Below are 23,482 nucleotides of genomic sequence, written 5' to 3' on the forward strand. Positions count from 1 at the left end.
CTTTTAAATAAAAACAATTTAAACTGGGTGAGAAATTTAGAAGTGAAAGAGTAACACTCTCATTTTACAGTTGAGGAAAAAGCCCCAGAAAGAGAAATTGAGGTGCTCAAAGTGACAAAACTGATTAGTGGCAGAACTGGGACTTTTGATAGTATTTAAACATAAGATGTTACTGTTGTGCTTCTCAAAGTGTGATTCACATGCAAATGTTAGTATGACGGTAAACTTTTTTTTTAATGTATTTTTTTCAAAACGTTTTTTATTTTATTCTTGCATGCTATTAGTTAATTTGGGAATGTGATACTCGATTTCCATTTACTGTATTATGTCCTTTAATATAATTTCAAGTATGAAAACATAATCTTAAGTATAAAACATCATTACAAGAATATTAAATAGGTGTTACTATTCATACTTGATCAAAAAATTAAATGATAGCATCCGGATAACTGAATTTTGGAAAACAATGGAATCATGTCTAATAGTTCAGAGAATTGAATTTTACTTCTACATTATTCTATGTGATTTATATTATTGAAACTTTAAATGTAGTTTTCAAAGAAGAATGGAGGAAAATATGAAGCTTGCTACAGTGGAAGACACGGTGGAGTATCACCTATTCCTGATACCAGATGAACCAAGGGACCCAGAAAAACACAAAGAGATTCTTCAGAAGTATATTGAGAGGATAATGACTCATTTTGCACCTTTGCTGGTCCCCTATATCTGGCAGAATCAGCCTTTCAATCTCAAATATAAACCTGGGAAAGGTAAGGCTCTTTTACTTATTTTGATGTGATACGTGTGACTTCTGAGTCCAGTGATCTATAATAGTCCATAGTTCTCTCAGTGTTGTAAGGAGATTTATAACCTGAACTTTTTTGATTAGTGATGCTTGCCTATATTTAGTTAGAACCGTAAACTTACAAAAAAAATTTTTTTTAAATTAGTTTGATGAAAGCTTTCTAATAGTAATTACCTTGAGAACTAATATATACTCAACATTATTAGACTATGGCTGTTTTTTGGAACTTTACTCTTCTGTGCTATAGTATATCTAGGTACCTATACTAAACAGGTTCAGGCATCTGGCTTCCTTAACCATAGCTTCCATTAGTGGTTACTCTATATTCCTTGTTCTTGATCATGTGTTCAGTAGGCTGCCTTGTTTGACATAGTTGTGAAACTATGTGGCTCTGCCTGGCTTATAAAGAGAAATAATTGGGCTTATGGCCATTATTTGCCTCTCAGAATCATTTTGAAGTTGCTTCACTCCTTCTCTGTGTTGTTCTTGCTTGATATGTGACCTCTGGCCAAATATGGCACTTTTTCTTATCATTTCATATAGCTTTAGTGAAATGAGGCACGAATAGGTGACCATGGCTCTTATTCATGCAGGGTCTTCTTTCAGATCAGGAGTCTGGCATCTTGATACTGTCAGTCTAGGTCTCAGTGTAGTGTTTATCTGTTATCTTTTGGCTGGCAGTTGCCAAATGTGTTCCCTGTTGTTAATTTTATTGAACCCTTATTCACTGAAAGACATGTGATATTTATTGGCAAGAACATCATCACATTAGCACAGCATGCTAAAACCAACTCCTTATCTTTTTCCTAGAAAATAATTTTTGCCCAATGTTCTCTTGTCTTGCTTAATGATGATGTTATCTACCTAGTTATTCAGTTTGTTAATAATTCAAAATTACACTCAACTGCTCACTTGACCATGTTCTATCAAGCACTAAATCCTAGTATGGTTACTCCTAAAGTAAGACCCCTTCTGTACATTTGTTTGGCTACAATCTAGACCCTATTTACCTCTTCATCTGAAAGACCACAGCAGCCACCTGAATAAACTCTGGTTCCTGTATCTCCAGTTCTTCTCTCACACTGATGCCAGTGATCTTTGTAAAACACAAATTTGATCACATCAGTCTTTTGCCCAACATCCTTCACTAGTTACCTATTGCTGCTGGATAAAGTTCAAATTGAAGTTTAATATATAAGGTAGATAAAAGTAGACACTAATTGGAGCTTCTCTTAGTTGAAGAAATTTGAGAGATCTGGGGTGCAGAGAAGAGTTGGTTGGGCTGTTCTACTTTTTTTGCTATGGGAACTTTTGGGACACTTCACAGTGTGCTTGTTTGACCTTTAGTCTGTTAATGTGGTTGGTTACATTGATTGATTTTCATATGCATTACATTGCATTCCAAGAATAAATTCTACTTGATCATGGTGTATAACCTTTCAGTGTGTTGAATTCAGTTTGCTAGTATTTTGTTGAGGATTCCTGCATCAGTATACCAGGGATATTGGTCATAGTTTTCCTGTATTGTCTTTGTCTGGCTTTAGTATGAGGGTGATGCTGACCTAAAATGGGTTTGGGAGTGTTCCCTCCTCTTCAGTTGTTTTTAAGAGTTTGAAAAGGATTGATGTTAATTCTTCTTTAAATGCTGGTAAAATTCTCTAGTGAGCTTTTCTTTGTTGGGAAGTTTTTGATTACTGATTCAATGTCCTTTACTAGTAACAAGTCTGTTCAGATTCTCTATTTCTTTGTGATCCAGTCTTTTTTTTTTTTTTTTTAAAGATTTTATTTATTTATTTGACAGACAGAGATCACAAGTAGGCAGAGAGGCAGGCGGGCGAGGTGGGGGTAGGAAGCAGGCTCTCTGCTAAGCAGAGAGCCTGATTTATATGGAGGGGGGCCTGGGATCCTGAGACCTTCGTGGAAAGCAGAGGCTTTAACCCCCAGAGGCACCCAGGTGCCCCAGTGATCCTGATAGGTTGTGTGTTTCTAAGAATGTACTCATTTCCTCTAAGTTTTCCAGTTGGTTGGTCTACAGTTGTTCATAATGTTCTCTTATAGTCCTTTTTATTTCTGTAGTATAGGTTGTAATGTCGCCTCTTTCATTTCTGAGTTTAGTTACTTACATCTCCATTTTTTCTTACTGATCTAAGATTTTGTCAACTTTGTAATGTTTCAACAAACCAAATCACTTTGTTTTTTTTTTCTATTTTTCTATTCTCTGTTTCATTAATCTCTATTCTAATCTTTACTATTTCCTTCTTTCTGCTAGCTTTGGATTAGCTTTTCTTGTTTTCATTCCTTAAGGTTAAAGTTAGATTGTTGATCTGAGATCTTTTATAACTATAAACTTCTTAGCACTGCTTTCCGTATGTTACATGTTTGTTTTCATTTGTCTCAAGGTATTCTCTAATTTCCCTTGTAATTTCTTCTTTGATCCATTGGATTGTTTAAAAGTGTATTAAGTTCCGCATATTTTTGAGTGTTGCACTTGTTTAAAAAACTTCTACCCCATCTAAATCTAGCTTCCTGATATCCCCGGAACACTATTATGGTCTTCCATGCTTATATATGTTTGCACATGCTGTTCTCACTTTCTGGAAAACCTACCCCTGTCATTCCTCCAAATGAGCATAGCTCAGATATCACATTATTTATGCTCACATCCCCCTCAGTGCATACATCTCTTCATCTTGTTTTGAGATGGCATGGCGGTCCATCTCCTGTTGTCTAGACCCTTGGGTCCTCACAAGCAGGCTTTCTTATATCCTGTTCAGGATTACAACCCCAGCTCCTGTATGGTACCTACAGCATGGTCAGTCAGTCAATGTTTGTTTATTTGAATGATTACTTGTATTTTTATGTGCACTGACAAATTTATTTGGTTATATGATTGCTTTTCTCTTGTTTTTAGGAGATGTTCCTGCTCATATATTTGGCATGACAAAGTTTGGGGATAACATTGAGGATGAATGGTTTATTGTTTATATAGTAAAGCAGATTACAAAGGAATTTCCAGAGTTAGTAGCAAGGTATTAGTTATTTTAATAATCTAAAGGAATTCTCTTGTTGAGACTGACTACATTTTTATCCATTTAATAAATTTTTTTTCGGTAATCTGGTGGAGACTATACAAATTTGAGACATAGATTTTGAAAGTGACTTTGTGTTTTCTTCCTTTTCTTTTGTGGTTGTAACTTCCTTTAGTTGAGGAAAAAATTAAAGTACATTGGAGAGCTTAACTTCCAAAATTTTTAAACAAAACCTTCCTATTTTAGTTTTTTAAAAATAATTCTCATTATGAAAGACTAAATACATACAAGGATGCCTGGGTGGCTCAGTCAGTTAGGTATCTGCCTTCAGCTCAGGTGGTGATCCCAGGGTCTTGGGATTGAGTTCCATGTCAGGCTCCCTGCTCAGTGTGGAGTTTGCTTTTCCCTCTGTCCTTCCCCTGACTCATTCTTTCTCTCTCAAATAAATAAAATCTTTAAAAAAAAAAAAAAAAAGCTAAATACAGATGGTAGAAAAAATCCAAACAATACCAAGGGGTGTACTACAGTTTAAAAAAATCATAGGCAAAAAAATCCCATTTGTATGTACATATACATATTTTACAAATTTCTTTACAGTGTCTTCCTCTATTATACCTTAACTGTATATCTTTTTGAGAAATACAGAAAATTTTAACAAAAAGTTAGGGAACAATTATATTGAAAGCAAAGTAGATAACACTGCATTCTAAATGTATTTAAAATGGGAACTGATAGTTCTCTGTAATTACCAAGTTGGGTCAACAGAGGGTATTTCACCTAATTTTCCACATATTATCCTCATTTTCCTGTCAGCCCCCAAATTGTGTTCTATTCCTCCAACCTCTTTCCCAGCAAAACAAAAAGAAAAACAACTCTGAAAACATTATTATATCAAAAGTTCAAACACGAAAGTAGAGAGAATGCACCCATATGTACTTGTCACACAGCTTCAACAATTTTGTAATTGGACAATTGACATTGGTCAATTCATGGATATTCTTACTTTATCTATACATTTCCCCTACTCCCCCGTTACATAGCAAGATTATTTTAAAGCAAATCACCAACAGTACTCCATTGGTCTTTAAATACGTTAAGATGTAAATATAAGAGGTAATGCTTATTTTATATACTACTGTTATTATACCTAAAAATAATTAGCAGTAATTTCCCAATAAATGATAGAATTATAAGGAAACAAACACAGAGATACTCGTTTCTGTCTTTACATGCATATTAGGGAGAGAGCAATGCCTTTTGTGTGTGGATTCTGATATTTATTTTATTTTATTTTTTTTAAGATTTTATTTATTTACTTGAGAGAGAGATACACACACACACAGAGCATTAGTGGGTGAGGAACAGAGGGAGAGGGAGAAGTAGACTCCCCATCGAGCAGGGAGCCTGATATTGGGCTCCATACTGGGACCCTAGGATCATGATCTGAGCTGAAGGCAGCTGCTCCAGATTCTGATCTGTATATTATGATGGCTCATACCTACACTAGACCTGTAAAGCCCTTTCAGTAATAAACATCTATTGTCTTAGCAGTTTTTTTAAACAAATTAGAAAAAGGAAGAACTTCCTCTATGTCTCTGACAAGTTAATCTTCCTTAGGTAGGGCTCTAACCGTTTTCTACCCTGGTTTGAAACCTTTCATTCTTTTTGTGCAGAAAACTAAGTGCATTCTCATTGACTCTGCTTACATTTTTAAAAAATTTATTTATTTATTTATTTATTTGAGAGAGCACAAGCAGGGGGAGAGGCAGAGGGAGAGAGAGAGAAAGAGAGAAGCAGACGCTTCACTGAACAGGGATCCTGATGCAGGGCTCGATCCCAGGCCCTGGGATCATGACCTGAGCTGCAGGCAGACACTTAACCAACTGAGCCACCAAGGCGACCTGACTGCTAACATTTAAAGCTCTTCACAAAATGATATAATTGTGCTTTTTTTTTTTTTTTAAAGATTTATGTATTTGAGAGAGAGAGAGAGAGAGTACGAACAGGAGGGGCAGAGAGAGAGGGAGAGAGAGAATCTCAAGCAGACTCTGGGAGCCCAACCCAGGAGCCCGACTCAGTTTCACAGCCCTGAGATCACTACCTGAGCCAAAACCAAGAGCTGTGCACTTAACCTACTGTGCCACCTAAGTGCCCCATAACTGTGCATGTCTAGTCTTGTTTTTTACTAATTGTCATTCTCCAGATATCCACCTTAAATAGCCACCTCCATGATTTTGCTTATACTATTCCCTCTCCCAAGAACATCTCTCCTTTCTCCTTATAGCCACCCATTAAAAGGGAAAAAACCCTAGAACAGTATATAAACTATGCTACCTTTTGTGTGACAAGAGGAGAAAATAAGAATTTATATTCCTATTAGCGAAATTATGCATAAGGAATCTCTAGAAGGATAAACAAGAAATAACAGTGGTTGGAGGGTAAGAAAGGGGCATATAAGGACAAAAGTAGGAAGGAAACTTTTTCATTGTGTAACTTTTTATGTATTTTTTGAAGTCTTACCTATTCAAAAATTTAAATTTAGGGGTACCTGGGTGGTTCAGTTCTCATTAAGCAGCCAGCTCTTGATTTTGGCACAGGTCATGACCTCAGTATCCTGGGATCGAGCCCCACTAGGCTCTGTGCCCAGTGGGAGAACTTGTTTTAGGATTCTCTCTCCCTCTGCCCCTCCACCTGCTCACATGCTCATGCTTTCTCTCTCTAAAGTAAATAAATAAATCATTAAAAAATTAAAATCTTTAAAAAAATTTTAAATTTAAGAAAGTGATAAAAATGAGGCAAAACAAAAGTATCTCTCAAGGTCCAGGTAACTTCCATAAATGCTTTCCTAATCTTGGCGCTAGGTGATTATTTTAATATTTTTCATATTTTTGTCTGGTGTTATTTATATACTTACTTTTTCTCCTTATCATCTCCTCCAAATCCTCCTTCAATTTTAGAATCTCCTTCAGTACTTTCTTCAGTGTCTTACGTATTATTTGCTTCATTATTATAACCTACACATAGCATGTACTCAGGTATTTACTAAAATGAAAGAAAAAATATTAGAATAAATGTGTTTTGATTAGTTGCATATATATGCTTTTTGAATGCATAATTGGAATTTCTTTTGCATCAGGATTGAAGACAATGATGGTGAATTCTTGTTAATAGAAGCTGCTGACTTTCTCCCTAAATGGTTGGATCCTGATAATAGTGCCAATAGGGTAAGTATACCCAAATTTGGAAAATTTACAGAGATGAAATCTTGTTGTAACATTTTTCTTATGTACCTAGAGTTTGTCAGTACCCAGAAGGAAAATTAAAATGTCTCATTTTGCAGGTGTTTTTCTACCATGGAGAATTGTGCATCATTCCTGCTCCAAGGAAACCTGGAGCAGTGCCCTGGTTACCCACCACACCCCCAGCAGTCCCACAAGCATTGAATATAATCTCAACACACCCAGAAGAAATTTTGGCTTCAGAATCTATACGAGCTGCTGTGAATAGGCGCATCAGAGGGTAAGGAAAATATTTTCATTGTTAGTAAAGGAGTCTTTTGATTTAGTGCAGCTCAAGTCTTTCATTGCATGTAGAATTTCTTTCAGCTAGTTCATTTTCATTTTGTCTTCGTCCTTCATGAAAGTGGCTAACAGATTAAACTTATGTTCCGGGGCACCCAGGTGACTTAGTCGGTTAAACATCTGCCCCTGGCTCAGGTCATGATCTGAGGGTGCTGGGATTGAGCTGCATGTAGGGCTCCCTGCTCAGTGGAGAACCTGCTTCTCCCTCTCCCTCTGCCTCTCCCCCTGCTTGTGCTCACTCTCACTTGCGCGCGCGCGCGCTCTCTCTCTCTCTCTCTCTGTGTCAAATAAATAAATAAATAAATAAATAAAATCCTTAAAAAAAAAATAGATACACTTGCATGTTTTATAATTAAGGAATAGATACATCTTTTAATTCTCATTCATAGGTGTTAATATTCTAGTCCCAATATTTTTGCATTTATTTACTTAGATACTGTAGCTAAGTATTATCTATATCCATAGATAAAAATTTTGAGACCAATAGGAATGAAAACCTAAGGGAGCACAATGTACTCTGTGGTTCTAGGGCAGGGATGGCATTCTTTGACCTATGTGGAACACTTCAGGCTCTATTCACAGGACAGCCTTTACCTAATAACATGTTAGTTTGGCCTTTCATATTTGAGCACCTATTCAATGTTTAGCACCATTCAGGTTTTAACAATATAAAATCTCTTTTAACTTTGTTCCGTATACTTTGTACCATTGTTTTAGAAGAATAAACTCTGATTTTATCCTTGTTCCAAAGAATAGTAGGGTTTTTGTTTTGTCTTTATTGAACTACCTTTTTTTTTTTTTTAAAGAATTTTGTTATTTATTGTAGACAGAGAGACAGCATGGAGTGGGGGGCGTAGAAGGAGAGGGAGGAGCAGACTCCCCGATGATAAGGAGCCCCATGTGGGGCTCAATCCCAGGACCCTAGGATCATGACCTGAGCCAAAAGCGGATGCTTAACTCAGTGAGCCACCCAGGTGCCCCTATTGAACTACCGTAATTCCTTTTCATTATTTTCCATTTTTTCCTACTTTTTCTCTTTCTCTCTCTTCTTTTCAGCAGTTTTTAGTGTATGTGGTAGCTTTAACTTCACCTTCCTTGTCATTGTACCTCTTACTCTTGATGAACTAAGACAATATAAGAGGAAGTAAATGGTAGAAGAATTCTAGATGTTTACACATCATAAAATAAAAATGATTATGGGGCACCTGGGTGGCTCGGTCATTGGGCGTATGCCTTTGGCTCAGGTCGTGATCCCAGGATCCAGGGTTTGAGCCCTGCATTGGGCTCCCTGCTCACCAGGAAGTCTGCTTCTCTCCTCTCTCTCCCTTCTCTCTTCCCCGGCTTGTGTTCCCTCTCTCGCTGTCTCTCTGTCAAATAAATTAATAAAATCTTTTAATAGCGGCACCTGGGTGGCTCAGTGGGTTAAAGCCTCTGCCTTCGGCTCGGGTCATGATCCCAGGGTCCTGGGATCGAGCCCCACATTGGGCTCTCTGCTCTGCAGGGAGCCTGCTTCCTCCTCACTCTCTCTCTCTCTCTCTCTCTGCCTGCCTCTCTGCCTACTTGTGACCTCTGTGAAATAAATAAAGAAAATCTTTTTAAAAATAAATAAATAAATAAATAAAATCTTTTAATAAATAAATAAATAAATAAATGAAAATAAATAAAAATGATATGTTGCCTGTCACAGATACCCAGAAAAAATTCAAGCCTCTCTTCATCGCGCACACTGCTTCCTTCCAGCTGGCATTGTAGCAGTGTTAAAGCAGCGCCCCAGATTGGTGGCTGCAGGAGTCCAGGCATTTTACCTACGGGACCCCATTGACCTGAGAGCCTGTCGTGTTTTCAAGACTTTCTTGCCTGAAACACGAATAATGACATCGGTAAGATAGCTCTCTTGGTCATTAAGTTTCTATCACTGGAAAGAGAGTAAAACACATTCTAATTATGCAGTAGAAAAAACTGGAAATAATTCTGTTTCCTCATGGCAAGTTAATATACTTTTTTTCTCTTTTCTTTTCTCCCATCCATGGAGGAAGATTTCAAGAGACTTCATTTCCTATTTTATATCTAAATGTTTCTTAGATAGTTTCTGACCATATTTTTCCTGTTTTCTTTTCTTCTTAAGAATAAGACATTTCATTTCTTCCAGAGACTTGAGAATTATTCTTTATCTTCTATCCACCCAAATTGCCATATAATGTAACTAATGAGAAGAATTCCATTAGTGATTACTAAAAAGTAGACAGTAAGGTTGGTTTTGTGGCATGTGAACTATATCTCAGTAAAGCTGTTAATAAAAAATGTTGGCAGTGAGTAGGTTAGATCTTTGCATTTCATACGAATACAAGCTCATAAATAAAATTATGAACTGTGAAATGATGGTCAAATTTTTACTTTCAGGAAGACTCATGTATTTTGTGTTCCAATGTCCAGGTGACTTTCACTAAATGTCTGTATGCACAGTTGGTACAACAAAAGTTTGTGCCAGACCGGCGGAGTGGATACAAGATGCCTCCTCCATCTCATCCCCAGTATCGAGCCCATGAATTGGGCATGAAGTTGGTAATGAACCATACAATTTTATATTCTTCCTTTAGGTAAAAGGGCTCTTAATGGAGTAGTGGTACAGCAAAGTCTAGAAATATACCTTACTTTTGTGAGAATGTAGTAAAATGTGGCATCTTAAACAAGACAGAAAAATGGGGTATTCAGTTAATGATAATAGAACAGCTGTGAAGCTGTCTGAAAAATTAAAAGTTGATTTCCTCAAACCTATCCCAAAATAAATTCCAGGTGGACCAAATACTTAAAAGAGAACATTGAAACCATAAAATCTGAAAGAAAATATACGAGATTTGATAATCTGAATAGGAAAGACCTTTTTAAGCATGACTTAAAACTTGAAGCTATTAAAAATAAAAAGACTGATAAATTTGATTATTAAAGATTAAACATTTCTGGGGCACCTGGGTGTCTCAGTCAGTTAAGCATCCAACTATGATTTTAGCTAGGTCATGATCTCAGGGTTGCTTAAAATTCTCTCTCTTCCTCTCTCTCTTCTACTCCTCCCCCTCCTTTAAAAAAAAAAAAAAATTAAGCTTTTCTATGGGGGAAAGAAAAACCCTATAACTAAAGTCAAAAGATAGTAAACCTGAAGAAAGTATTACATTTGCAATTTAAATTACAAAGAGCTAATTTCTTTAATATAGAGTTCCTATAAGTCAGTATGAAAAAAATACTAATTAATAAAAAATGTTCAAAAACTGAACAGAGTCCACAGGATATGAAATGCAAATGATTTTTAATCTAAACGTAAGAAAAATGTTAGCCCTTGCTCATAATAAAAGTAATGCAACTTAAAGCTATAAAACTGTTTTCTACCATTTGGCAAATATCAGAAAGTTTGATAATATATATTGGATTGATGAAAATGTATATAGAAGGAGATACTCTAAAACATCATTGATGGGAGTGTGAATTGATTCAGTCTCATAAAAATTTGTGAATATCCATCAGTATATAAATGCACAAACCCTTCTGCTCAGCATTTTAACTTCTAGATATTTATCCTCTGTATATTTTAAATGTGTATAAAGATGTATGAGGGTACTCATGATAGCATTATTTGTAGTAGTAAAGATTGGAAACCACCGTAATGCCTATTGGTAGGGGAATAGTTAAATTATGGTCTGCCTATGCAGTGAAATGGTTAACTTTGTATGATCATATAAAATGATCTCCAAGGATTATACCTTAGTGAAAAAGCAAGGTTTAGAACAGTGTATGTTGCCATTTAATGACCAAAAGGATGCAGTAGATTATACAGATGCAGACTACACATCTGCTTGAATGCATACATTACTTCTGAAAAGATATGCAAGAAATTGATAATAGTAGTTTTCTCAAGAGTGATCAGGAAATCTCCCTAACTTATTTTGCCATGCTCATTCCCTATATTTTTTAGTCCAAGGACAATTAAAATGAAGTGATTCCCTTCCTTCCCTTTCCATGTTTAAGACCTTGCTGAACTCATTTATAATTTCTGTTAGACAAGAAATCTTTTAAATGCCTTTTTTTTAAGCAAACAAGAGAGTTTAAATTTCTGGTTTTGTAATCAGCAAGAAAAGAAATCTCTTTGAGGAGGACAAGAATATTATTTGCTTTCCCTTTATAATTTTTAGTAATCTATAGATATTGAAAAACTTGGAAATAGTCAGATTTTTCATAAAATTCAAAGTGTTATAAAATGTCCATTTGCCTATATGTCCAGTCACCTAGATCTTAAGTGTGGCTGAATGGAAAGAAAGTAACTTAATAATGAAAATTCTGTCTATTCCATCTAGGCTCATGGATTTGAGATCTTATGCTCCAAATTTAGCCCACATTTTTCTGACTCCAAGAAATCCTTCATGACTCCCTCACCACTCTGGGCTGGCTTCCTTGAAAGTCTGAAAAAGAATGATTACTTTAAGGTAGGACTTGAAAAGCATTTGTAAAATTGTACAATCCAGGGAAAATCAAGCTGGTACATTAGAGTCCTATGGTCCATATTTAATGTGTAACATGATTATAGAAGTGAGAGTTAAAAAGGACCATTCTAATTCAGTGTTAATGAGGGGGTGGCTATGAACTGTTTTCAGTATTTTAGAAAAATTTACTAACATTTACATAGAATGCTGAAAGTTGTTTGTATCAGAAGAACAACTTTGGCAAATCATAAGGCAAACATGAAGACACCAAACAGAAAAATGAACAAAGACATAGATTTAAAAAATTACAGAAAGAGGGGTGCCTGGGTGGTTCAGTGGGTTAAGCCTCTGCCTTCGGCTCAGGTCATGATCTCAGGGTCTTGGGATCGAGACCCACATCAGGCTCTCTGCTCAGCGGGGAGCCTTCTTCCCCTCTCTCTCTGCCTGCCTCTCTGCCTACTTGTGATCTCTCTGGCAAATAAATAAGTAAAATCTTGAAAAAAAAATTACGAAAAGACAACTAGCACATTTTTCTTAAAATATTCACTCTCACAAGTAGTAAGGCTATACGTCTGAACACAATAATACTTTTTCACATATGTGAAAAAGGATCTGTATGATATTTAGTGCTATTGAAGGTGTAGTGAAGTTAATACTCCTATTCACTGCCATAACGTGGCAAATTGATAGAACTTTAACTGGAAAATAAGTTGCTAATGTGTTCCAGGAGCTATAGAAAGGTTCAAAGGTTCAAACTCAGAACCTTTAATTTGAATGATGTATTTTAAGGAAACATCCAAGAAGTAGAAAAATTCATTAAGAATGTAATGATACAGGAACAGACATTTCTTCAAAGAAGACAGGCCAATGGCCAACAGATACATGAAAAGATGCTCAACATTACTCATCTTCAGAGAAATGCAAATCAAAATAACAATAACACCTCACATCTCTCAGAATGGCTAAAATCTAAAACATAAGAAACAACAAGTGTTAAAAAAAGAAACAAGTGTTGATGAGGATATGGAGAGAAAGGAACCCTTGTGCACTATTGGTGGGAATGCAAACTGGTGCAGCCACTTTGGAAAACAGTGTGGATATTTCTCAAAAAATTAAAAGTTGAATTATATGATCCAGTAATTCCACTACTGGTTATTTATCCAAGAAAATGAAAACACTAATTCAAAGGGATACATGCATTCCTATGTTTATTGCAGCATTATTTAAAGCCAGTATTATTTATAGCCAAGGGAAGCAACCCAGGTGTCCCATCAAGAGATGGATAGGTAAAGAAGATGTGATATATATATATAGATAGATAGATACAGATATAGAGATAGATATCTCTATATATGACTCAGCCATAAAAAATTAAATCTTGCCATTTACAACAACATAGATGGATCTAGAGGGTAAAATGCTAAGTGAAAAAAGAGAAAGACAAATACCATATAATTTCACTCATGTGGAATTCAACAAACCAAATGAACAAAGGAAAAAGGCAAAAAGTCGACTCTTAACTAATAGAGAGCAAACTGATGGTTACCAGAGGGAAGGTGGGGGGATAGGTGAAATAGGTGACAGGGAATTAAGAGCACACTTACTGTGATGAGCACTGAGTAATGTACAGAATTGTTGAATCACTATATTGTATCCCTGAAGCTAATAGAACACTGTAGGCTAACTGTATTGGAATTAAAATTTTTTAAAACATGGTGATACAAAGACTGTAGCAATATGGAAAGGTGCTTATGATATTATAGTCTATTTTTGAAAGAATATAAAATACTAAGTACGAATTCCAAAATAAACATACATGTGAAAAGCAGAAGTGGTAGTTAAAGTGGGATTATGCTATTTTGGGGTCTGCTTGTACTTTGTTTTATAAATTAATTACTAATAAATTATTTCTTAATAACTAATTAAATATTAGAAAATGGTAGAAAATCTTCCAAGTTGGAAAGAGGTCCTTAATGGTGAAAAGAATTAGGAACTACTACATATAGCCGAGTGCCCTTATTTGAAGAAACTAGAGCCCAAAAAGGTACATTAGTGACAAAACAGAGATTGGACTCAAGCCTCATGATTCCTGAACAATGTATCACACACTGCCTCCCTGAAAATTGCTGGTGAGCAAATTATTTTAATGATAGCATGTAAATAACGTTCTGATAGGCCTTTTTTTTTTTTTTTTAAGGGACTGATAGAAGGTTCTGCTGAGTACCAGACAAGGCTAGAAATGGCAAAGAACTACTTCCAACTGTCAGTAAACCGATCAGAAAGGTGAGTTCCTCACTACGTAACCAGGGCAGCAGAGTGGTGACCTGCTGGAAGTTAAGGAGTTCCTCACTCTTTTTTTTTTTTTATTTTTTTTTAAAGATTTTATTTATTTATTTGACAGAGAGAGATCACAAGTAGACAGAGAAGCAGGCAGAGAGAGAGAGGGAAACAGACTCCCTGCCGAGCAGGGAGCCCGATGCGGGACTAGATCCCCGGACCCTGAGATCATGACCTGAGCTGAAGGCAGCGGCTTAACCCACTGAGCCACCTAGGCGCCCCGGAGTTCCTCACTCTTGAGATAGTTGTAGAAGTTGGAGTTGTCGTATTTAAAGAGTTAATGGCAGGATCATGATTGCTGAAGGGGCTGAATTGGGGGAGAGGAGATTTTGCTACAGATCACTGGGTCTGGCACCTGTCATCGTCGTCATCATCATCTAATGGCTAACATTTATTGGTAATTATAATGTATAGGCCACTTTAATTTGTTATATCTCTCTTACAGTCCTATGAAATAAGTATGATTATTGTTCCCTGTTTACAGCAGAGAAGCTGAAGCGAAGAGAGATTAAGTAGTTTGCCAAAGGTCACACAGCTAATAAGTGACAGATACAGGATTTGAACTCAGGCAGTCTGATAATGAGCATATGCTTAATTCCTATCGGAGCCCTTGGCTGAGTCTGGCTACTTTTAGGTAGGTCTGAACCACAGGATAAAGCATATATTCCTCTTTCAAATCAAATCTCATTCTGACCTGCCATACATTTCCTGGGGGAAGAAAGAAATGAGCAAAGATTGGGAGGAAGTGGCACCCCTCTTTAAAATTTAATAAAACCGAGGTCTCATAATGGTGGCATAACATATCTAACTAACCCCTGCCAACGGTAATTATAAACTTTGGTGAGACTATAAGAAACAGTTATTTGAAGACACAGTAGAAAAACAAATAAGGCAAAAATTGAAGGAAATAGGACCCTTAAAAGAAGATCACAGTAGATGGTGTCCACATTATCTGAGTTGTCCCCTGAGGTCACTTCCTAGTCAATGCAGCGCCAAGGAAAAAATAGAGCTCTAGCAGAAAATCTCAGTCTTATTGAGCTCCGGAATCAAAGGTCAGAATTTGAGTATGGGAAAAACTTCAATTTGTGTGTACAGAATTGAATTTGAGGTACTCAAAGCTGTTAAATAACATGAGAGAATACCTTTGTATATATTATGGTTAAAAGATCCCAAGTTATGTGTGTTTTTCATTTTGTTTTTGGACTTTTTTTTTTTCCAAGTTAAACTTACCGGTTTTGAACTCTGGTCATTTTGCTTGCGTCACAAACATCACTTATTTGTGTAATAGAATGTTCTTTAAGGACTGGTGAAGCAAGGTCGATGCTGAGAGAACTCTAACCTCAGTTGTCTGTGAGATAAATGACTTTACAGCGGTCCTTACTCTCAGAACTGTCTGCCTGTGCCTTTGCACTCCCATCAGTTTTATGGCAATAATTGGTGGTAAAAGGATTCCTTCTCAGGGTATCATTTCAGAAAACTTGGGAAAGGAGACTAAAAGAGGTGGCCATCATGGTTAGGAGAATCTCCCCTAGATGATACCCATCTGCCTCAAAGGGCCACTCTGCTTGTGGAGAAGTGTTACCTTACAGACGGGTTAAAGAGATGTCAAGAAATTAAGAGAGACTCGTGTAGGAGAGTTAGGGCTCTTGGCACAAAACAAGATAGACTGGTGGTTGGGTAGTCCTTTTGAAATAATGAAGTTTGTAGGGTGCCTGGGGGGCTCGGTCGGTTAAGTGTCTACCTTCCTCGCAGGTCATGATTTCAGGGTCCTGGGGTCAAGCCCCATGTCGGGCTCCCTGCTTGGTGGGGACCCTGCTTCTCCCTCTCCCCCAGAGCTCATGCTCTCTCTTTTACTCGCTCTCTCTCTCTAATAAAGCCTTAAAATAAGTTCATTGTTGTTACAAAATAACATTCACTCATTATAGCAAATATGGAAAGATGTAGTAAGGAAAAATTCATACCAGAAAGTCAACTACTATTATCATTTTGTTCTACTGCCTTCCATGATTTCCCCCCCATATTCATCTAGTTATTTTAAAAACATTTTTATATCATACAAAAATTTTATATCCTGTCCATAATTTTTACTCATTATTACCTCACCTTTTCCCATGACGTTAAAAAGTCTTTATAAGCATAATTGTTAAGGAGCTGCATAACATTTCAGTAAATAGATATAATTTACCACATTTTTACTACTAGAGAAAGAATTTAAGTAGCTTATATGTCCAACATTTTATTTTATTTTAGTTTAGTTTAGTTTAGTTTAGTTTGACAGAGAGCACAAGCAGGGGGAGCGGCAGGCAGAGGGAGAGGGAGAAGCAGGCTTCCCGCTAAGCTCGATTATAGGACCCTGGGATCATGACCCGAGCTGAAGGCAGATTCTTTCTTTTTTTTTTTTTTTTAAGATTTATTTATTCATTTATTTGACAGACCGAGATCACAAGTAGGCAGAGAGGCAGGCAGAGACAGGAGGAAGCAGGCTCCCCGCTGAGCAGAGAGCCCAATGTGGGGCTCGATCCTAGGACCCCTGGGATCATGACCTGAACCGAAAGCAGAGGCTTTAACTCACTGAGCCACCCAGGTGCTCCTACATCTCCAAAATTTTAGAGTGTTGCAAAAGAGACTACCATTCCCAAACCAGGATAACTTCTGAACAGTTTAAAACCAAACTCACAACTCCCTCCAGACCTGTTTTTGAATTCCCGGTGTATTTGGTTTTTTTTTTTAAATACCTGGATTAATTCACAGCACTCACCATAGCTGTGAATTGTGTAAGACTGATGATTCACAGTCTTATTTGTACCCCTGAAACAAATAATACATTATATGTTAATAAAAATAAGAATAATATAAAATGGTTGTTTTAATTGACTAAAAAAAAGAAAACATATGTAATTAAAATTGTGATGATGTGATTTCTTAAAAAAAACAAAACAAAAAAAAAAAACCCTGGATTAGTATCACAGACTATTTCCCACTCTCTTTAAAGTACTACCATCCTCCTTATCACCTAAACTTCCTGGCTCTCCTTGGATCCAGTCTCTTGATCCTTTTTATTACTAACTTGTGTCTTGCATTTTTCTTTTTTACTCTAAGTAGCTACTCTAATTACTTGTTTCTTTTTTTTTTTTTTTTCCTCTCACTTATTTCTTACTCTGGCAATACCTAAATTTGTTTTCCAACTGCTAGCAACTCTTCACTTCCAATGCAACCATTAGACCCAAGAGAATCTGCTTAAAATATGCTTCAATCATCTTCAATCACTCTCCTAAAAATTATTAGAGATTGTAATAGTGAAAAACTGAACAATGTGTTAGTGTCCATCAATAGATAAATGATAGATAAATGAATTACGTTGTATTTATATGATGGATTACTATCCATTAGTTAACCAGAGATTAGCTAAATGTACATAAGTCTAATCCAGGATTTCTCAGCCTTGGCACTGTTGACATTTTGGACCAGATAATTCTTTGTTGTGGGGGACTGCTCTGTGTATTATATGTTGTTTAGCCACATCCCTGACTTCTACCCAATAAATGCCAGTAGCACTCTACCCCACCCCCAGTTGTGACAACCAAAAATATGGCCAGACATTATCAGATGTCCTCTGGGGGCAAAACTGTCCCCAGTTGAAAACCACAGATCTAAATAAATGGATTTTGAAAACCTGTTGATTGAAAAAGGCAAGTTGTAAATATGTAGAGTATGGATGCTTATACATATAAAAATGTTTAGGACACAAAATGTCATGTGTTATTTTTTTTTATTTTTTTATTTTTTTATAAACATATAATGTATTATTAGCCCCAGGGGTACAGGTCTGTGAATCGCCAGGTTTACACAGTTCACAGCACTCACCATAGCACATACCCTCCCCAGTGACCATAACCCCACCACCCTCTCGCTCCCCCTCTCTCCCCCCACACCGGCTCCCCTCGGTTTGTTTTGTGACATTAAGAGTCTCTTATGGTTTGTCTCCCTCCTCATCCCATCTTGTTTCATTTATTCTTCTCCTACCCCCCCAAGCCCCCCACATTGCATCTCCACTTCCTCATATCAGGGAGATCATATGATAGTTGTCTTTCTCCGATTGAATGTCATGTATTATTAACAGATACATCTATATTCATTTGTTCAACAAATATTTACTGAGTATCTCCTATGTGCCAGGCCCAATTCCAGGTACTGGGAATAAAACAAATGAACCCAAAGTGTCACTGTCCTTATGGAGCTTACATGCTAGTGTAGGAGAAAGACAGTAAACCACTATATGATCTTAGATGGTGGTAAGTGCTTTGAATAGAAAACAGCATATGAGAGAGAGGTATAGGCACGGATCCTGATGCAGGACTCAGTTCCATGAACCTAAGATCATGATCTGAGGGAAGACCAAGAGTCGGTGCGTCCTACTGAGATACCCGGGCACCCCTAGACTGCTAATAAGTTGGTCAAGGAGGCCTTTCCAAGGAGGTTCTGTTTGAGAAGAGATATAAATGAAGTGAGGGAATGAGGCATATTGGTATCTGGGGGGAATAAAATTCCAGGGAAAGAGAACAACAAATATAACAAATACATGCACGTGTGCATGCACACACACATGTTCAGTAGACCAGAAGGATTATTTGTGGGAGCAGTCACCTCTGGGTAATAATGAAATGGACTGGAACTGATAGTGTTGGTCATCAAAGGAAAAATACTAGCTTTATCTATAAATTTTTAAAGGATGGGCATATGTTACTTGTTTAATTTTTTGTGTTAAGGCTAATCAGTCATACCTTTAGACTAGAAGTAAGTATAGCTATATTAAAATTCTAGGTGGTAGGATGTGGACATTTGTTGTATCATCTTTTTTTTCTGCTGTATCTTTTGGACTTGTCTGTATTATTTTAATCTCTTAAAACAAAAATTAAAAATAAAAAAGAAGCCATCAGTGATCACCCACTGCTTATTTCATTGAGTCCAAACTTAGCCATTTCAGGCTCACTGTGCTCTCATCCCCGTCCATCTGTTCAGCTTCGTCTTCGATGCTTTTGCCAGACTGAACACCATTTGCTTTGTGAACATGTTCCTCACTTCTTTGCCTTTATACAAATGCTCATTTTCTCCTTTGCCTGAAATTCCTCTATCCTATCTTACTTGTCAGAATCTTCCCCATTCTGGATGCCTGGGTGGCTCAGTTGGTTAAGTGTCTGCCTTGGGCTCAGGTCATGATCCCAGGGTCCTGGGATTGAACCTCACATTGGGCTTCTTGCTCAGTGGGAGTCTGCTTCTTCTTCTCTACCTCTGCCCCTCCCTTTGCTCATGGACTTGCTGTTTCTCAAAATAAATAAAGTCTCAAGAAAACATCTTCCCCATTTTTTATAAAAAGCTTTATTTTGGAGAGAGAAAGAGAGCCTGTGTGAGCAGGGAAGGGGGCAGAGGGAGAGAGAGAATCTCAAGTAGACTCCCTGCTAAGTGCAGGGCTCAATATCAGGACCCTGAGATCATGACCTCAGCTGAAATCAAGAGTTGGACACTTAACCAACTGACCGAACCACCCAGGCCCCCTACCCCATTCTTTAAGGCCTAACTCAACTACTTCCATTGTCTCTATCATTTCTTTTTAACTTTTCTGTAGTTACTGTAATTAATTACCTTCTCCTGTGATTCTTCATAGCATTTGGTCCAACTCTTGATTTCAGCTTAGGTCATGATCTCAGGGTCATGAGATTGAGCCCTGCACACAGCAGGTGGTCTGCTTGAGATTCTCTCTCTCTCCCTTTTCCTCTGCCCCTCTCCCTGCTTACATTCTCTCTCTTCTCTTTCTAAGATAGATATGATTTTATACTGTATAATTTATTACAGTTACTTGTGTATTTCTTTTTCTCTCCTAGTAATATTTGCATAATATGTAGCAGGGATAATTTCCTGTCACCTACATGATTTAGCAAGGTATGCAAATCTTTATTTAAATGAATGTAAGTCCATTCCATAACTTGATTTGCTCCATTCTAAATAGATCAGACAGGTTTCCACCAGTTACACAGGTCACATTGCCATCATAAAATAACATGCTTGGGATGCCTGGGTGGCTCAGTTGGTTAAACATCTGCCTTTGGCTCAGGTCATGACCTAGGGGTCCTGGGATTGAGTCCTGCCTCAGGCTCCCTGCTCAGCAGGGAATCTGCCTCTCTCTCTGCCTGCCGCCCCCCCTGCTTCTGTTTTCTCTCTCTCTCTGGCAAATAAATAAATATTTTAAAAAATAATAGTAAAATAAAATAACATACTCATCATACAGATAATATCTCTGTGTGTATTTCTTCATAAGTTAGGAGGATCATAAGTTAGTATCTGAACACTTGATTTCAAAACTTTGCTCTAACTCAGTGACCTTTCAGATGTTATAGAACTTCACTGAGCTCTGGTTTTCTCATCTGTAACCAGGATTATTACCTCATAATAGTAATTAGAGAACTGAATAAGAAACTATTTAAAGGGTTAGCCTAGGAGCACCTGGGTGGCTCAGTCGTTTCAGTGTCTGCCTTCGGCTCGGCTCATGATCCCACGGTCCTGGAACCAAGCCCTCCATCGGGCTCCCTGCTCAGGACGAGCCTGCTTCTCCCTCTCCCCCTACCTGCTGCTCCCCCCGGCTGTGCTCTCTCTCTTTCCGTCAAGTAAATCAATAAAAATCTTTTTAAAAAATAAAGTGCTAACCTAGCATTTCAAACATGCAATATTAATTTTAGTTCATACTTTCTTCTGGGTTTTCTTTTCCTTGTATGTATGCTATCTATACATTGAAAGAGCTGTACTGTCAGCAGCTTCATAATTGTCTTCCATGCTTTCTGCTGCAGAACCAAAGGCAAAGCTGAAATGGATACACCTCTGAGCTTCCAAACTCCCATTTCAGTCAAAGCAGTTTTTCTTTCTCAGCTTTACTGAAAAATAATTTGAGAAACAGAATTGTAAGCTATTTAAAGAGTACATCATGGTGATTTGATATTTGCACATGTGAAGAGACCTAGTTAATTGGCAGTTCGATCACGTCACATATTTATCTTTTTGGTGGCACAATTTGAACATTAAAATTCTACTCTCTGAGCAGATTTCATTTATATGATACAGTGTAATAGTGACCATATTTTACATTAGATCTTTAGATGGTATTCAGAAACTCTGTACCCTTTTACCAGCCCCTCCTTATTTCCCTCACTCCCTAACCCCTGGCATTCTCTTTTCTACACTCTGTTTCTATGAGGTTAAATTTTTTTTTTTTTTTTTATTCCACATACGTGTGATACCATGCGGTGTTTGTCATTCTCTGGTTTATTCCATTAGCATATTGGAATCCTTCTTTCTCATTTTCTTCTTTATCCTTCTTTCTCACATATATTTCTCTGAATAATACATTTGTACATAGTATATGTATTTGTAATATAATTGTATTGATTATTTATTATTATATTAATTATGTACATCTCCTTTATCCAGTCATCCACTGGTGGGCCCTGAGGTGGTTTCCATGTCTTTAACTATTGTGAGTAATGTTGCAGAGAAGGGAGTTGCAGGCATCTCTTCAATATCCTGTTTTCTTTTCCTTTATATGTATATATATATACACACCCAGAAGTAGAATTCCTGGGTCAGATGGTAGTTCTGTTTTAAATTTTTTGAGGAATCTCCATACTGTTTTTCATACTGGTTGCACCCATTTTTCCCACCAATGCACAAGGGTTCGCTTCTCTCCACATCCTTACCAACTGTCTTGACTTTTTGGTAATAGCCATTGTGACTGGTGTGAGGTGGTATCTCATGGTGATTTTGATCTGCATTTTCCTGATGAAGAGTGATGTTGAGCACCTTTTCATGTGCCTATTGGCCATTTGTACATCTTGTATTCAGGTCCTCTGCCCATTTTTAAATCAGATTGTTTTTAACTGATGAATCATTGGACACTACATCAGAAACTAATGATGTAGTATATGTTGGCTAATTGAATATAAATTTTACAAAAAGTAAATCACATTTTTTGTTTACTATCGAGTTGTGTGAGTTCTTTATCTGTTTTGGATATTAACCCTTTATCAGATGTATGCTTTTGCAAATATTTCTCGCATTCGGTAGGTTGCCTTTTCAGTTTGATGATAGTTTCCTTTGCTGTACAAAACAGTTTTTCTTTGAGCTCTTTTACATTTTAGAGTTCCTGGTAAAATTTTAAGAAAAAGGGGGTCTATAAAACAATTGTTTAAAAACAAATTAGACTAGATTATTCCTCCTGCTTTAAAATACTATTTTTTGTGATTCTTTTTCTGAGTTGTCTTATAAAAATATCCCCATGTTTTTTGTTTTTTTATAGTTCTCTTGCTATGAGCCCAGGTGAAGAAATCTTAACCTTATTACAGACCATACCATTTGATATAGAAGAGCTTAAGAAGGAAGAAGCTAATCTTCCCCCAGAAGATGGTAAGTGGTGGACCAGGAGAGAGCAGAAGGGTTAGGAAAAATGAAAATATTCCACTAAGTCTCACAAGGCCCTCTTCTGAGAGTACCTGCCATGTTCAGTGTGGTATGGCGGTGTCACGTTTTCTTCTTTTTCAGATGACCAGTGGTTAGATCTCTCACCAGATCAGCTGGACCAGCTGCTACAGGAAGCTGCTGGCAAAAAAGATGCTGAGCCAGTTTCCAAGGAGGAAGAGAATTATGACTTAAGTCAAGTCTCAGAAAGCATGAAAGCTTTCATTTCCAAAGTTTCAACCCACAAAGGAGCAGAGCTGCCTCGGTAATTTGTGTTAGAGTATAAATATCTGAGTAGCTAGAAATCAGAGGTTCAAGTCATCTAGTCATTGCCATTTCCACTCCTGTTTTTCTTTTCAGTAAATGATTTGTACTGCTGTGTTTCCCTCTTTTACTGCCTAGTACCATGATAATTTATCTGGAGTTGTATTTCTAATAGCCTAATTCTTTGCAATTCTTAAAGTGAGTCAGAGAGACTACTCAACAGATCTAAAAATGTCCATCCCAGAGCTGTGCAAGGAAATTGTGTATTTTATTCTTTAAACTTGTGCTCAGAACCTTATGGATTCTTTTTTTTTTTAAATTTTATTTTTTATAAACATATATTTTTATCCCCAGGGATACAGGTCTGTGAATCGCCAGGTTTACACAGTTCACAGCACTCACCATAGCACATACCCTCCCCAATGTCCATAACCCCACCCCCCCACCCCCCTCCCCGCATCAACCCTCAGTTTATTTTGTGAGATTAAGAGTCACTTA

The 23,482-nt window shown here is 37.1% G+C and overlaps 1 protein-coding gene across 2 annotated transcripts in view; it reads left to right on the forward strand.

The window, feature by feature from the left end:
- ECD (ecdysoneless cell cycle regulator) overlaps positions 1-23,482 on the forward strand; it is a 36,512-nt gene that overhangs the window by 730 nt on the left and 12,300 nt on the right. For both annotated transcript variants that reach the window (XM_032840627.1, XM_032840634.1), the window contains exons 2-11: positions 553-770; positions 3,717-3,834; positions 6,971-7,058; positions 7,175-7,353; positions 9,103-9,295; positions 9,849-9,977; positions 11,759-11,887; positions 14,082-14,167; positions 22,563-22,669; positions 22,805-22,985. In XM_032840627.1, coding sequence (XP_032696518.1) covers positions 566-770; positions 3,717-3,834; positions 6,971-7,058; positions 7,175-7,353; positions 9,103-9,295; positions 9,849-9,977; positions 11,759-11,887; positions 14,082-14,167; positions 22,563-22,669; positions 22,805-22,985 — 1,415 coding nt within the window. In that variant the 5' untranslated portion in view covers positions 553-565. The remainder of the gene's footprint in view (positions 1-552; positions 771-3,716; positions 3,835-6,970; positions 7,059-7,174; positions 7,354-9,102; positions 9,296-9,848; positions 9,978-11,758; positions 11,888-14,081; positions 14,168-22,562; positions 22,670-22,804; positions 22,986-23,482) is intronic.

The sequence above is a fragment of the Lontra canadensis genome, unplaced genomic scaffold (genome assembly GCF_010015895.1).
Source record: "Lontra canadensis isolate GAN:19392208 unplaced genomic scaffold, GSC_riverotter_1.0 scaffold3, whole genome shotgun sequence".
In the NCBI taxonomy this organism is placed as follows: Eukaryota; Metazoa; Chordata; class Mammalia; order Carnivora; family Mustelidae; genus Lontra; species Lontra canadensis.